The following is a 12,041-nucleotide window of genomic DNA, read 5'->3' on the forward strand; positions in this document are numbered from 1 at the left end:
GGGGGGGTGAGGTTGGGGGGGGGGGGGGGTGAGGGTTGGGGGGGTTGTGCGTGTGTGTCATTTCCACTCCATCTGACGATGGAGCTGTGCTCCGAAAGCTTCTGATATTTGCTACCAAATAAACCTGTTGTACTTTAACCTGGTGTTGTGAGACTTCTTACTGTGTTCACCCCAGTCCAACGCTGGCATCGCCACATCATGAAGTTTAACAACACCAAGTTAACATTCCTGGACCAAGAATGGCCCAGGGGCACTGGGTCGCTGTGGACAGGGATCCCAAGAGGAACTCGTTCAGGGGAAGAGACACAATGTCTTGTACAATGCAGCATTGACAAGTGTATCATTTCCCCCAACACAGCCCCCCCCCCCACACACAGCCCCCACCCCAACACACAGCCCCCACCCCAACCCCCCCCACACACACAGCCCCCACCCCACCCCCCCCACACACACAGCCCCCACCCCACCCCCCCACACACACAGCCCCCACCCCCCCCCACACACAGCTCCCCCACTCCAACCCCACCCACACACAGCCCCCACCCCCCTCGAACACAGCCCCCACCCCAACCCCCCACACACACAGCCCCCACCCCAAACCCCCCACACACACAGCCCCCACCCCACCCCCCACAGCCCCCACCCCACACACACAGCCCCCACCCCACACACACAGCCCCCACCCCACAGTCCCCACACACACAGCCCCCACACACACAACCCCCACCCCACCCACACACAGCCCCAACCCCACCGCCCCACACACACAGCCCCCACCCCACAGCCCCACACACACAGCCCCCACCCCACATACAGACCCCACCCCCCACCCACACACACAGACCCCACCCCCCACCCACACACACAGACCCCCCCCACCCACACAGCCTCCAACCCCCCCCACACACACAGCCTCCAACCCCCCCACACACAGCCTCCACCCCCCCCACACACAGCCTCCACCCCCACCCCCCCCACACACAGCCTCCACACCCCCCACACACAGCCTCCACCCCCCCACACACAGCCTCCACCCCCCACACAGCCTCCACCCCCCCACACAGCCTCCACCCCCACCCCCCCCCCACACACAGCCTCCACCCCCACCCCCCCCACACACAGCCTCCACCCCCACCCCCCCCCCCACACACAGCCTCCACCCCCCACCCCCCCCACACACAGCCTCCACCCCCACCCCCCCACACACAGCCTCCACACCCCCACACACAGCCTCCACCCCCCCCACACACAACCTCCACCCCCACCCCCCCCACACACACAGCCTCCACACAGCCTCCCCCCACCCCCCCCACACACACAGCCTCCACCCCCCCACACACACACAGCCTCCACCCCCCCACACACACAGCCTCCACCCCCCCACACACACAGCCTCCACCCCCCCCCACACACACACAGCCTCCACCCCCCCCACACAGCCTCCACCCACCCCCCCCACACACAGCCTCCACCCACCCCCCCCACACACAGCCTCCACCCACCCCCCCCACACACAGCCTCCACCCACCCCCCCCACACACAGCCTCCACCCACCCCCCCCCCACACACAGCCTCCACCCACCCCCCCCACACACAGCCTCCACCCACCCCCCCCACACACACAGCCTCCACCCACCCCCCCCACGCACAGCCTCCACCCCCCCCACGCACAGCCTCCACCCCCCCCCCACGCACAGCCTCCACCCACCCCCCCCCCACACACAGCCTCCACCCACAGCCTCCACCCACCCCCCCCCACACACAGCCTCCACCCACAGCCTCCACCCACCCACCCCCCCCCCCACACACAGCCTCCACCCACCCCCCCCACACACACAGCCTCCACCCACCCCCCCACACACCCACCCCCCCCACACACAGCCTCCACCCATCCCACACACAGCCTCCACCCACCCCCCCCCCCCCCACACACCGCCTCCCCCCTCCCCCCCCACACACAGCCTCCCCCCTCCCCCCCCACACACAGCCTCTCCCCTCCACACACAGCCTCCCCCCCCACACACACACCCCGGGAACTGCCTCTATGATGATGTTGTAGCGTGCTGCACTTTTACAAACTAGGGAACAATTTCAGTGTCTGGAAGTTCAGTTTGCCAATAAAATGCTCCAAGGCCGCAGAGATCATCCAGATACAGAATGATGCAGCAAGCTCTGCTCCCCCTCCGCCAGCTCAGACGCCAGGCTGCAGAAACCTCCTCCAACATCCATCTTTCGCTCAACTGAAGCCGGTACCAGAGAATCCAGTTCTGATTCAAGTTTACCAGTTTAACAATCGACATTTTTGAGCGCGGCGGGGCGGGGGAGATGTGCGGGGAGCGGGGGTGGTTTGTTTGTGACAGGACATTAATTTAATGGCAGTAACTATGCAGCCTCCGAGAGAAAGTCGCACTTAGGCAACACGGTTAGAATTGATCAAACTGTTACTTTTTTCTGAAGTAAATGGTAAGAGGTGGCAGAGTATGTGGCGAGTTGTGATCTGGAATACACTGCTTGAAAGGCTGCTGCTGGAAGCCGATTCAATTTCAAACAGCAATGTGGAGGAGGTGGGATAGAGTAGGAGACTGGGAGTCAGCACAGGCAGCAGGGCTGAATGGCCTCCTCCTGTGTTGCATCGAAGATCTGCAGTCTCTTGGTGGAATCAGCCCTACTTCCTACACGTCATTGGCTGCAGCCTGTTCTCAGCCAGACTCGCGGTGACATTGTCAACCAGATAGCTGCAGGCGCCCTTAGGAGCAATATTAGAGTGTTCTTCAGACTCTCCCCCATAGCGTGAAGACCACCGAAGGCGGATTTCATGGTGTGTTTTTTTGAGCTGCTACTGCGGGGAGAAATCACAGACTGGCTCTTCTTTTGACAAGCATATTTTAAGTACATTGTCAACTTAAACTGCTCAAATTCCGCCGCTCATTCTGTTGTAAATCCAGTTTAACAGAACACAGAAAACCCTGTTGACAGGGATTCATTTCTGCTGACTAGTTCTCCCTCTCAAATCCACTTCTGTAATCTACTCCAGTGCCCGTACATCCCTAACTCTTATTATGCTCGACTTCCTTACTGACAAAGGCAAATTGGCCTCTGGCAGGTCCCAGTGCATTGAGTCTCAAGGCAGGATTTCTCCCTGAGGCTGAATACTGGCGAGAGCCCCCACAGCACCAGCCAGCCTCAGCTCCAGCCCATCCCTCCATGCACTCTCGGTGGGCTGTCACAGACCTGCCCTGCGTGTGTGTGTGGTGGCGGGCGGGGTGACAGACGTCCTTTGTTGGCACTTTAGGGTGAAGCAGAACACCTGCACCGTCAGGTCACACAGGCAGTAAAGATGGCCATACAGTCTGAAAGGCAGAGCTAGACTATCTCACCACGAACAGAGGAATTCAGACCAGCAGCACGACCAGTTTTAGAATCATGCAATACAGGAAGAGGCCATTGGGCCCATTGCCCCCATGCCGACTCTTTCAAAGAGTTAACCAAGTAGCCTTATCCCTCCCTTTCTCTAAGGCCCGAGTTAGTTGTCTTTATCCAATTTCATGTGAAAGTTGCCATTGGATCTTTTTTCCACTCCCTTCAGTGAGTGCATTCCACATCATAACGAGTAAATCCAATTTCCAATTTTAAAAATGACCGTGCACAAGTCGGATATACAACTCCTGCTGGCAATGTTCTGGCATCTCTCAGGTGTAGGGAAACCTCCACGTGATTTCCATTCATGGAGAAGAAGCGGAGACTATGGAGCAGGAATTGCTGAGAGTTGAAGGTTCTGGCAGAGGGAATGCTGAAGGGAGTAGGCTGAGAATTCCAGTGAACAGGAACAGGTAGCAAAATGATAGATAGCAAGGGAACATGGAGAAACCTGATGGATTGGAGGAAACATAAGGAATGTAAATAGGGACAATTATAAACAGGGAGTTGGATTCTGATGTGAACTTGATGAGGCACAGGAAGCTTAGAACAGGATAAGTAGATCATATAGCCCTTCGATATTTAATACCAAATCCTCAACCTCAACTTTTTCCTGCCCGATTCCCATATGCAAGAATCTATTAGCTTGAACATACTCAAACTCTTGAGTATTCACAGCTCTCTGGGAGGAATCTCTTACCTTAGCCCAAAATGGCGGTTTCCTTATCCTCAAAACTACGTCCCCCAATTCTGGACTTTCCAACCAGGGAAAAATAACCTCCCAGCATCTGTCAATCTTTCTAAGAATTTTATACATTTCAAGGAGATCAAGTTTCATTCCTCTAAACTCCAGAGAGTAGAGGCCCATTCTATTCAATCTCTCCACAGGGCGACATGGTAGCACAGTGGTTAGCACTGTAGCACTGCTGCTTCACAGCGCCAGGGACCCAGGTTCATCATTGTCTGCGTGGAATTTGCACGTTCTCCCCATGTCTGTGTGGGTTTCCCTCTGGGTGCTCCGGTTTCCTCCCACATTCTGAAAGATGTGCTGGTTAAATGCGTTGATCCGAACAGATGCCGGACTGTGGCGACTAGAGGAATTTCACAGTAACTTCATTGCAGTGTTAATGTAAGCCTTACTTGTGACAAATAAATAAACTTGACTTTAAAAACCCTCTCATCTGAGGAATCAAACTGGTGAGCCTTTGAGAGTGAGGGGATGGTGAGAGAGTGGCTCCAGGTCACAGCCAGTCTGGATGGATTTACTTTGTGGAGGGTTGAGGCAGGGAAGCCATTTGGAGAAGTCAAGGCTAGAGATAATGAAAGAATGGACTCAGCTTTGGCAGCAATGGGGCTGATGGTAGTTTATAGATGCTTGTGGTTTCATTCTATTTTACTTAGCTGAATCAATTCCCTCAATGGAAAAACAAAGTTCGACAAAAAGTTCTGCCTTTCTTACTCACACCTCTGACATTCTGGACTCATGTTCATTTTTGAATCTTTCACATCAGATGGACATAACAAGGTCCCTTGGTGCTATTTGAAGATCAATGAGTTCTCCTGGTGTTCCAGCCAACATTCCCCACAAATTAACAAATTATTGGTCATTTAGCTTGTTTTTTTCCCCATTTGTAGGATCATGAGCAAACTGGATGTTGCATTTACCTATTGAAGTGTCTGTGTTAAAAGTAATTGTCTGCATGTTAAAAGTAATTGCGTTAAAAGTAATTTTCTGCTGATTGTTGTAGGACAAACATCAATTTTAAAAAACAGGATATTAATTAAAACAAAGCTCGTGATCTCTACCTTAGGTTACCATACAAATTCAATTCTGCATTTTACTGCGAATTCTCATAAGCAGTTAAAAACGACATTGTTAAGCACACCCTAATTGTGTGATTATTTCTAATCCTTTGGTACTGATGACCAGAACTAGAGGTCACAGTTTAAGAATAAAGGGTCTCCCATTTAAGATGGAGATGAGGCAAAACATTTTTTTTTTAGTCATTTCATTTGTGAGACATGGGCATTGCTGGCTGGCCAGCATTTATTGCCCATCCCTAGTTGTCCTTGAACTGAGTGTCTTGCTTCTCTCAAAGGGTCACTTGTGGAACCCTTCCCCAGAGAGTGGTAGAAGCAAGGTGACAATATTTTTAAGGCAGAAGTAGACAGACTCTTGACTAACAAGGGAGTCAAAGGGTATTAGAAATAGGCAGGTTAGTGGAGTTGAGGCCATAATTAGATCAGCAATGATACTACTGAATGGCGGAGGAAGTTCAAGGGGCCAAATGGCCTATTCCTGCTCATAATTCGTATGTTTGTATGCTGCAGTAGGTTGTAAAAACCCAATAATCTCAGAGAAAGGGAGCTTTGCTACATATAAGTCCAATCCCAAACTATATTGGCGGAGTCTTAATGCTGTGCAATACTACATTGCCAGTGTTACTCACAACCCAAGAACAAATGAAACAAAATCACTACCTATTGTGTAGAACAAACCACTGCTGGCCTGTTAAGGTAATGCTTTAGACTTTAATAAGTTATCAGTAAATGCTGTTGTAGCTGACATGTTTAGCTTCCAAAGCTGAGAGGTAGGTAGGGTGGATGGGACATATTAATCAAAAGGAGCAGATATGGTAGCTTAGAGATAATTTCCTAAACATTCTTGTGTTATTAAGGGAAGGGATAAAAAAACTGTTCAGCTATTATACAGAGTCTAGTTTCACTCAACAGTGTATGGGTTAGCAGAATTGATCACACTTTAGCCAAAGGCATATTAAAACTAGTTGCAAATCACACAACACTGTGAACATTGAATGACAGCGTGGTAGCTTCAATAGCACAGCACCAACCTCCAGGTCAGCCTTTGAGTTGAAACTAACCCAATCAACTGCTCTGGAGGGACAAGTGTTACCAGTTCTGAATTAGATTCAGAGGTAAGAGCAAAATGCAGGATGCACGAATAGTACTAGAGAAAAACTGGCAGCAGTCCCATTGATCAAGGATTCAAGTCATATAGCTGCAGAGAACAGGGAGTATAAAATGGGACAGAATGCAAGATCCTAGCAATTAAACCAAAAATGATACCCTGTTAATGTATCATTCTGTAGTAATTTACACATTAAAATAAATTAGAACTTATTAGAAAGTGGTACCAATGGAAACCCTCTGGAATTAATTTTCATAAACAGATAATACAACTGAGGTGAACAATAGGCAGGACTAAACCTCCCAGATGTTAAGAACAGGTGGCGAGCTGTTACCTGCAGACATTGAATCCACATTCACCATGACCAATGAAAAAAAGAGCAGGGACTGAATTTGACATCCAGCACTGCAAAGGTAAAGTACGCAGGAGTCTCCCCACACTGAATGCTGCAAAGAGGAAATATGCTGTCTCCGGACTGCAACAAACCCTATCACGATGCTGGCTGCTGAATCACACTCTCCCATTAAAGGCGCTGAAGTTTAAACACTGTCAAGGGTCCAGGATTCAAACCCACTGAATGCTGTCGTGGTGTCTGGTGCTGAACCTCCACTGCTGAAAACTTCAAATTCACAAGAATCCCAAATGCAATGTTCTGGAAATAACTTTATTAATAATAGTAATGATGAAAATAAAGTTACAATACTGAAAACAAAAAAAAATTGTACACAAAATATACAAGAGTGAGGATATCAGAAACTACCCAATGTCGAAATCAGCTCCGGAAGAGAAGACACTAAATAAAAGTAAAACCCTAAATGTACAGAGAGAGGCTGAACAAATATTCTCTGATACAGAGAGTGTTAAAACTATTACCTGAAAGCTTTACACCTCCAAATTTTATACTTCTACCTATGTTTCAAGGTCATACTTGTGAGACAAAGTTGTATGTATGCATGGAATATGAACTAAAAATCTTCAAGCATTTTAATTGTTTAAAACCATAGGCAAAGGGCAAATTTGTAACCAAACAGTTGAGCTGTTTTAAGGGGACACCATACCTGTCAAATTCTCCAAAACTCTAATGCCTCAATGCATTGTGCTATTAATATTAATGAGATTGTCATATCTGAGCCCAATTCTATGGATGTTGCAATGAGTTAGAGGAAAGTAATTTATCATTTAAACGAAAGTCCAATAGAAAACAGTCTTGGGTGTAGAAAATTCTGAAACAAGTGTATAACACAGTGACAGGTTGTAAGCCTTGTCCTGGAAAAGCTATAATATGATGGAATGCCAGAAAAAGACTTTGCTTTTCTGTGTAAATATATTAAGTAATTTTTCAATAGATAATAAATGTATAAACTGAAACACACATATTAAATTAAACCTCTATCAGGAATGTTGCTACCACACAAGTGACAGACATTTCAAATTGAATGGACTCACCTTTATGTCACAAAGCTGCTCCAGTTGTTTCAAAATCAGCCAAAAATCAAAAGCTTGAAGCTAAGACTGCTCAATCTATTTCTTAAGTTCTTAAGAATTTCAAATGACACTTGTCCCCCTTTAATGTGCAAAGACATCTGGAGGCTGGTTGCCTCTTTCAGTACTGGACTAACGACACCAAACACTCAGGCAGTTCCTATAGCAAACTGCTTTTGAAAGTATCATCCAGTACTGCAAGCCTCAATTTTCTATAATCACGTTACAGTTTGTAACGATCATTTGTTTAGTTTTCAGAACTCATTTAATTAGTGGGTGTAGCAAATCACAATACCAGACGGTGACTATACAACAATGTCAATTGTGACCATGTCATTGTGCAAATACACGACTTATAGATTCCACACATTACTGTGTGCAACTGGGAAGATGCTACTTACATACTTAATGGGTTTAAGTATTAGTGTGTAAGCTGCCACAAAGCACTGGGAGGTGCATCTGTATCCTCTGGACAATGCGTCAGACATCTAATCTGTACTGTGAGGTGGGAGGAATATAGGGGAAGAGGTGAAGAGTTGAAGCCACATCACTTCTGCATGTGGGCCCTCCCGCCTACCCCCTCCAAATGTGGTCAACACTACACCCACTTGTAGTCAGTTTTAATAGTATTCAGCCTGGCTTCCCACAAATGATGGTAGGAGAAGGGTATCAAATATAGTGGGTTCGCACACACAACAGAAAGAGGGATTGTGAGTTCTCACAAATGGTGCAAAAGAAACCCTCTTGAACAGGGGAGAAAATACCTTGAAAGAGGTCATTCTGCCCCAATAAAGAGTTGCCACCATACAGGGACACCTGGGTATATCATATAGCTGTGTGTTAGTACAATGTGTATGCATTATAGCAGTGTTGCCAGGTTATCTATGAATGTTTTAGTTGTTTAACTTGCATTTTGCTACTCATGTTTCTAAATAATCTGCTCTTACCTGGGCCCTCAAAAGGTAATAATTTGGAGGGAATCGGGTCATTAGCAGCAAGTGGAATTAGATAGAGGTCCTTGATGTGTCTGGCGTTATTTGCCACCACGCCGAAGCGCCCCCGACTGTTGAAATAGGAGTAGAGCGAGATGTAGGTGACTTCCTCTTCCTCCGTGGCTGGGTGAAAACGAATGAGACAGACTTCCTGCAATTGCCATGGGAAGAAACAAAAACAAAGAACACTTAAAACAAAAGCTAGACCGCAGTTACAGCTCTAACAGTAACTACATCACCACTTGGACTGCCTTTTCCCACCAAATCTCCACACTTGTATACAGGATGTTGCCGGGGGGGGGGGGGGGGGGGGGTGTCGAAGATCAGGAGGTCATCCAGCCCTGTGAGCCGATTCCATCATTCAACAGGAGCTTGGCTGATCTGCACCTCAGCTCAAGTTCATCTCCAAAATATGTCTGCCGGCCAACTCTACTGGGTCACACACTAGCACAAAGTTGGGAATGTGCCTTGCCAAAACAAGTTTTAATTATCAGGCTGCACTGGTGGAGTGAGCATGCCCCCACAAGTCAAATCCTCTCAATTATACACACATTTGTCCGAGCTGTCTCTTAGCAGTGTTTGTCCAGATAAGATGCGTGTTGGAGAGCTTTCATGGTCGAGATTTGAAGACCTGATCTAAATTTTCAGCGTGGAATTGGTTTCTGCAGTTATTCCGAGCTTATCCCCAGTACTTTTTCTCCAGTAGTTTTGTTAATCAGTTGCTTATTTCACCAGTAGCAAGCAGTATTCAGCAAGTTAAATCCTATGGCCACTCCCAGAGTTGGGTGAGAAAAGACAAAAAATGGATGCGTGCAACTTGCAATCAGGGGGTCTTGCGCTCCAGTGATCTGATTGACTGAAGTGATTAATCTGGTCCTACACAAATGGTTCTGTCCCATTTTTCACACTGCAGTGACCCAATCAGCACCATGTCCTTCATGAACATCTGCACTACACCAACTGCCAGTATTTATCTTTTCTCTTCATATAGCCTTTGGACTCACAAGTATTAGAAAGCAACCCAAAGCCTTCCAAAAAGCATCAACAAGATCCATTCCTATATGCGGCCACTTACCTTTGAATGGGTGCATCCCTTTAAATGTGAGCTGCAGGCTCATGAATTTCAGAGACCCTCTATGCAACTGTATTCTGTGCACCAGCCCTAAGCGGCAGTGGTCACATATTTAAGTGATATTCATGAGGTGGCTTCAATAGCTTTTGGTGTGATCAGCTCCATTTGGGCCTCAACACAGCAGCTCCGGAAGCTTGATAGCCAGAGTCACTGAATCAGTTCCACATGATTTCATCCAGCTTGCAAAGGTTTGAAGTTCATTAAATTAGTTAAGTTACAGATGGAAGAGTCGATATAGTTTCCAGTGCATACTGATAGCAAGCTACTCCTGTGAAGCACCTCAGAACATTTCATGATATTAAAGGTGCTATATAAATGCAAATGCATGTCGATAAAAATCAGCTAACACCAACAGCCAAGTCTGATTTCATATATAACAACTTTTCAATAATCTCATGAAATCACCCAGTAGCTTTGTCAACTAACTCATTCAGTACACACTTATTAATCATTACTTGGGAATGCCAGTTTGGCACTTAAGCATATTTCTTCTCGATTTTTTGACATTGTTCCCACAAATAAACCTACTGTTTTGGTTCACAATGGCATTCTCATGTAGTCAAATACCCCAGATATGCCGTGTATTTAAAATCACTATCCTTAGGGAGTCAGTAACAGTTAATTGCTGATGGGAGAAGGTTTGCCACAGATGTATACAAACAAACACGCACAAAGGAACTTGCAGAGGGACCAGAGACAATAGTCCTGGTTATTTTTTCTTAATTGCGTTTAGAATTCTGGACATTCATTTGGAATATATTATTACAAAAACATTCTTTATATTCTCCAAAGCTAATAAAAAGTTCCTTCATCGTGAAAACTGTTGACAAATATCTGCACAAAGAGGGTTGCAAAATGCACCTTGGCTACAAAGCAGAGATTAGATATTTACAAGAGAAACGGGGAAGAAATTCTGCCCCATGGAAGGCTGGTGCAAAAGGTTAAATCTCACGGGATCAAAGGTGAACTAGCTAGATGGGTACAGAACTGGTTTGGCCATAGAAGACAGAGGGTAGCAGTGGAGGGGTCTTTTTCTGATTGGAGGTCTGTGACTAGTGGTGTTCCGCAGGGCTCTGTACTGGGACCTCTGCTGCTGGTGATATATATAAATGATTTGGAAGAAGATGGAGCTGGTCTGATTAGTAAGTTTGCGGACGACACAAAGATTGCTGGAGTTGCGAATAGTGATGAACATTGTCAGAGAATACAGCAGGATATAGATAGGCTGGAAAATTGGGTGGAGAAATGGCAGATGGAATTTAATCCAGATAAATGCGAAGTGATGCATTTTGGTAGATCTAATGCAGTGGGGGAGCTATACAATAAATGGCAGAACCATCAGGAGTATAGACACACAGAGGGATCTGGGTGTGCAAGTCCACAGATCCTTAAAGGTGGCAGCACAGGTGGAAAAGGTGGTGAAGGCATATGGCATGCTTGCCTTTATTGGACGGGGCATAGAGTATAAAAGTTGGCATATGATGTTGCAGTTATATAGAACGTTGGTTAGGCCACATGTGGAATACTGCGTCCAGTTCTGGTCGCCACACTACCAGAAGGACGTGGAGGCTTTGGAGAGAGTGCAGAAAAGGTTTACCAGGATGTTGCCTGGTATGGAGGGTATTAGCTATGAGGAGAGATTGAGTAAACTAGGGTTGTTCTCCCTGGAAAGACGGAGGTTGAGGGGCGACCTAATAGAAGTTTATAAAATTATGAAGGGCATAAATAGGGTGAACAGTTGGAAGCTTTTTCCCAGGTCAGAAATGACAAACACAAGGGGTCAGAAGTTCAAGTGCAAGGTTCAATACAGATATGCGGGAGACGTATTTTACATAAGAGGGTGGTAGGGGCCTGGAATGCACTACCAAGCAAGGTGGTTGTGGCAGACACGCTAGGATCATTTAAGACTTATCTAGATAGCCACATGAACAGACTGGGAATAGAGGGATACAAACGGATGGTCTAGTTAGGAACACATGATCGGTACAGGCTTGGAGGGCCGAAGGGCCTGTTCCTGTGCTGTATTGTTCTTTATTCTTTAAAGGGGGATTTAAAATCTGACCAGTGGTTGCAATATGCTGTTACACAT

At 47.1% G+C, this 12,041-nt stretch overlaps 2 protein-coding genes across 5 annotated transcripts in view; both read right to left on the minus strand.

Annotated features, from left to right (window-relative positions):
• LOC144508269 (uncharacterized) overlaps positions 1-2,300 on the minus strand; it is a 6,264-nt gene extending 3,964 nt beyond the window's left edge. The window contains exon 1 of the mRNA XM_078236087.1: positions 2,198-2,300. Within this exon, the coding sequence (XP_078092213.1) occupies positions 2,198-2,300 (103 nt within the window). The remainder of the gene's footprint in view (positions 1-2,197) is intronic.
• Positions 2,301-5,945: 3,645 nt separating this feature from the next.
• Positions 5,946-12,041, minus strand: part of LOC144508666 (death-inducer obliterator 1-like) — a 123,827-nt gene continuing 117,731 nt past the window's right edge. For all 4 annotated transcript variants that reach the window (XM_078236907.1, XM_078236906.1, XM_078236905.1 and 1 more), the window contains one exon: positions 5,946-8,971. In XM_078236907.1, coding sequence (XP_078093033.1) covers positions 8,711-8,971 — 261 coding nt within the window. In that variant the 3' untranslated portion in view covers positions 5,946-8,710. The remainder of the gene's footprint in view (positions 8,972-12,041) is intronic.

The sequence above is a fragment of the Mustelus asterias genome, chromosome 20 (genome assembly GCF_964213995.1).
Source record: "Mustelus asterias chromosome 20, sMusAst1.hap1.1, whole genome shotgun sequence".
Lineage (NCBI taxonomy): Eukaryota > Metazoa > Chordata > Chondrichthyes > Carcharhiniformes > Triakidae > Mustelus > Mustelus asterias.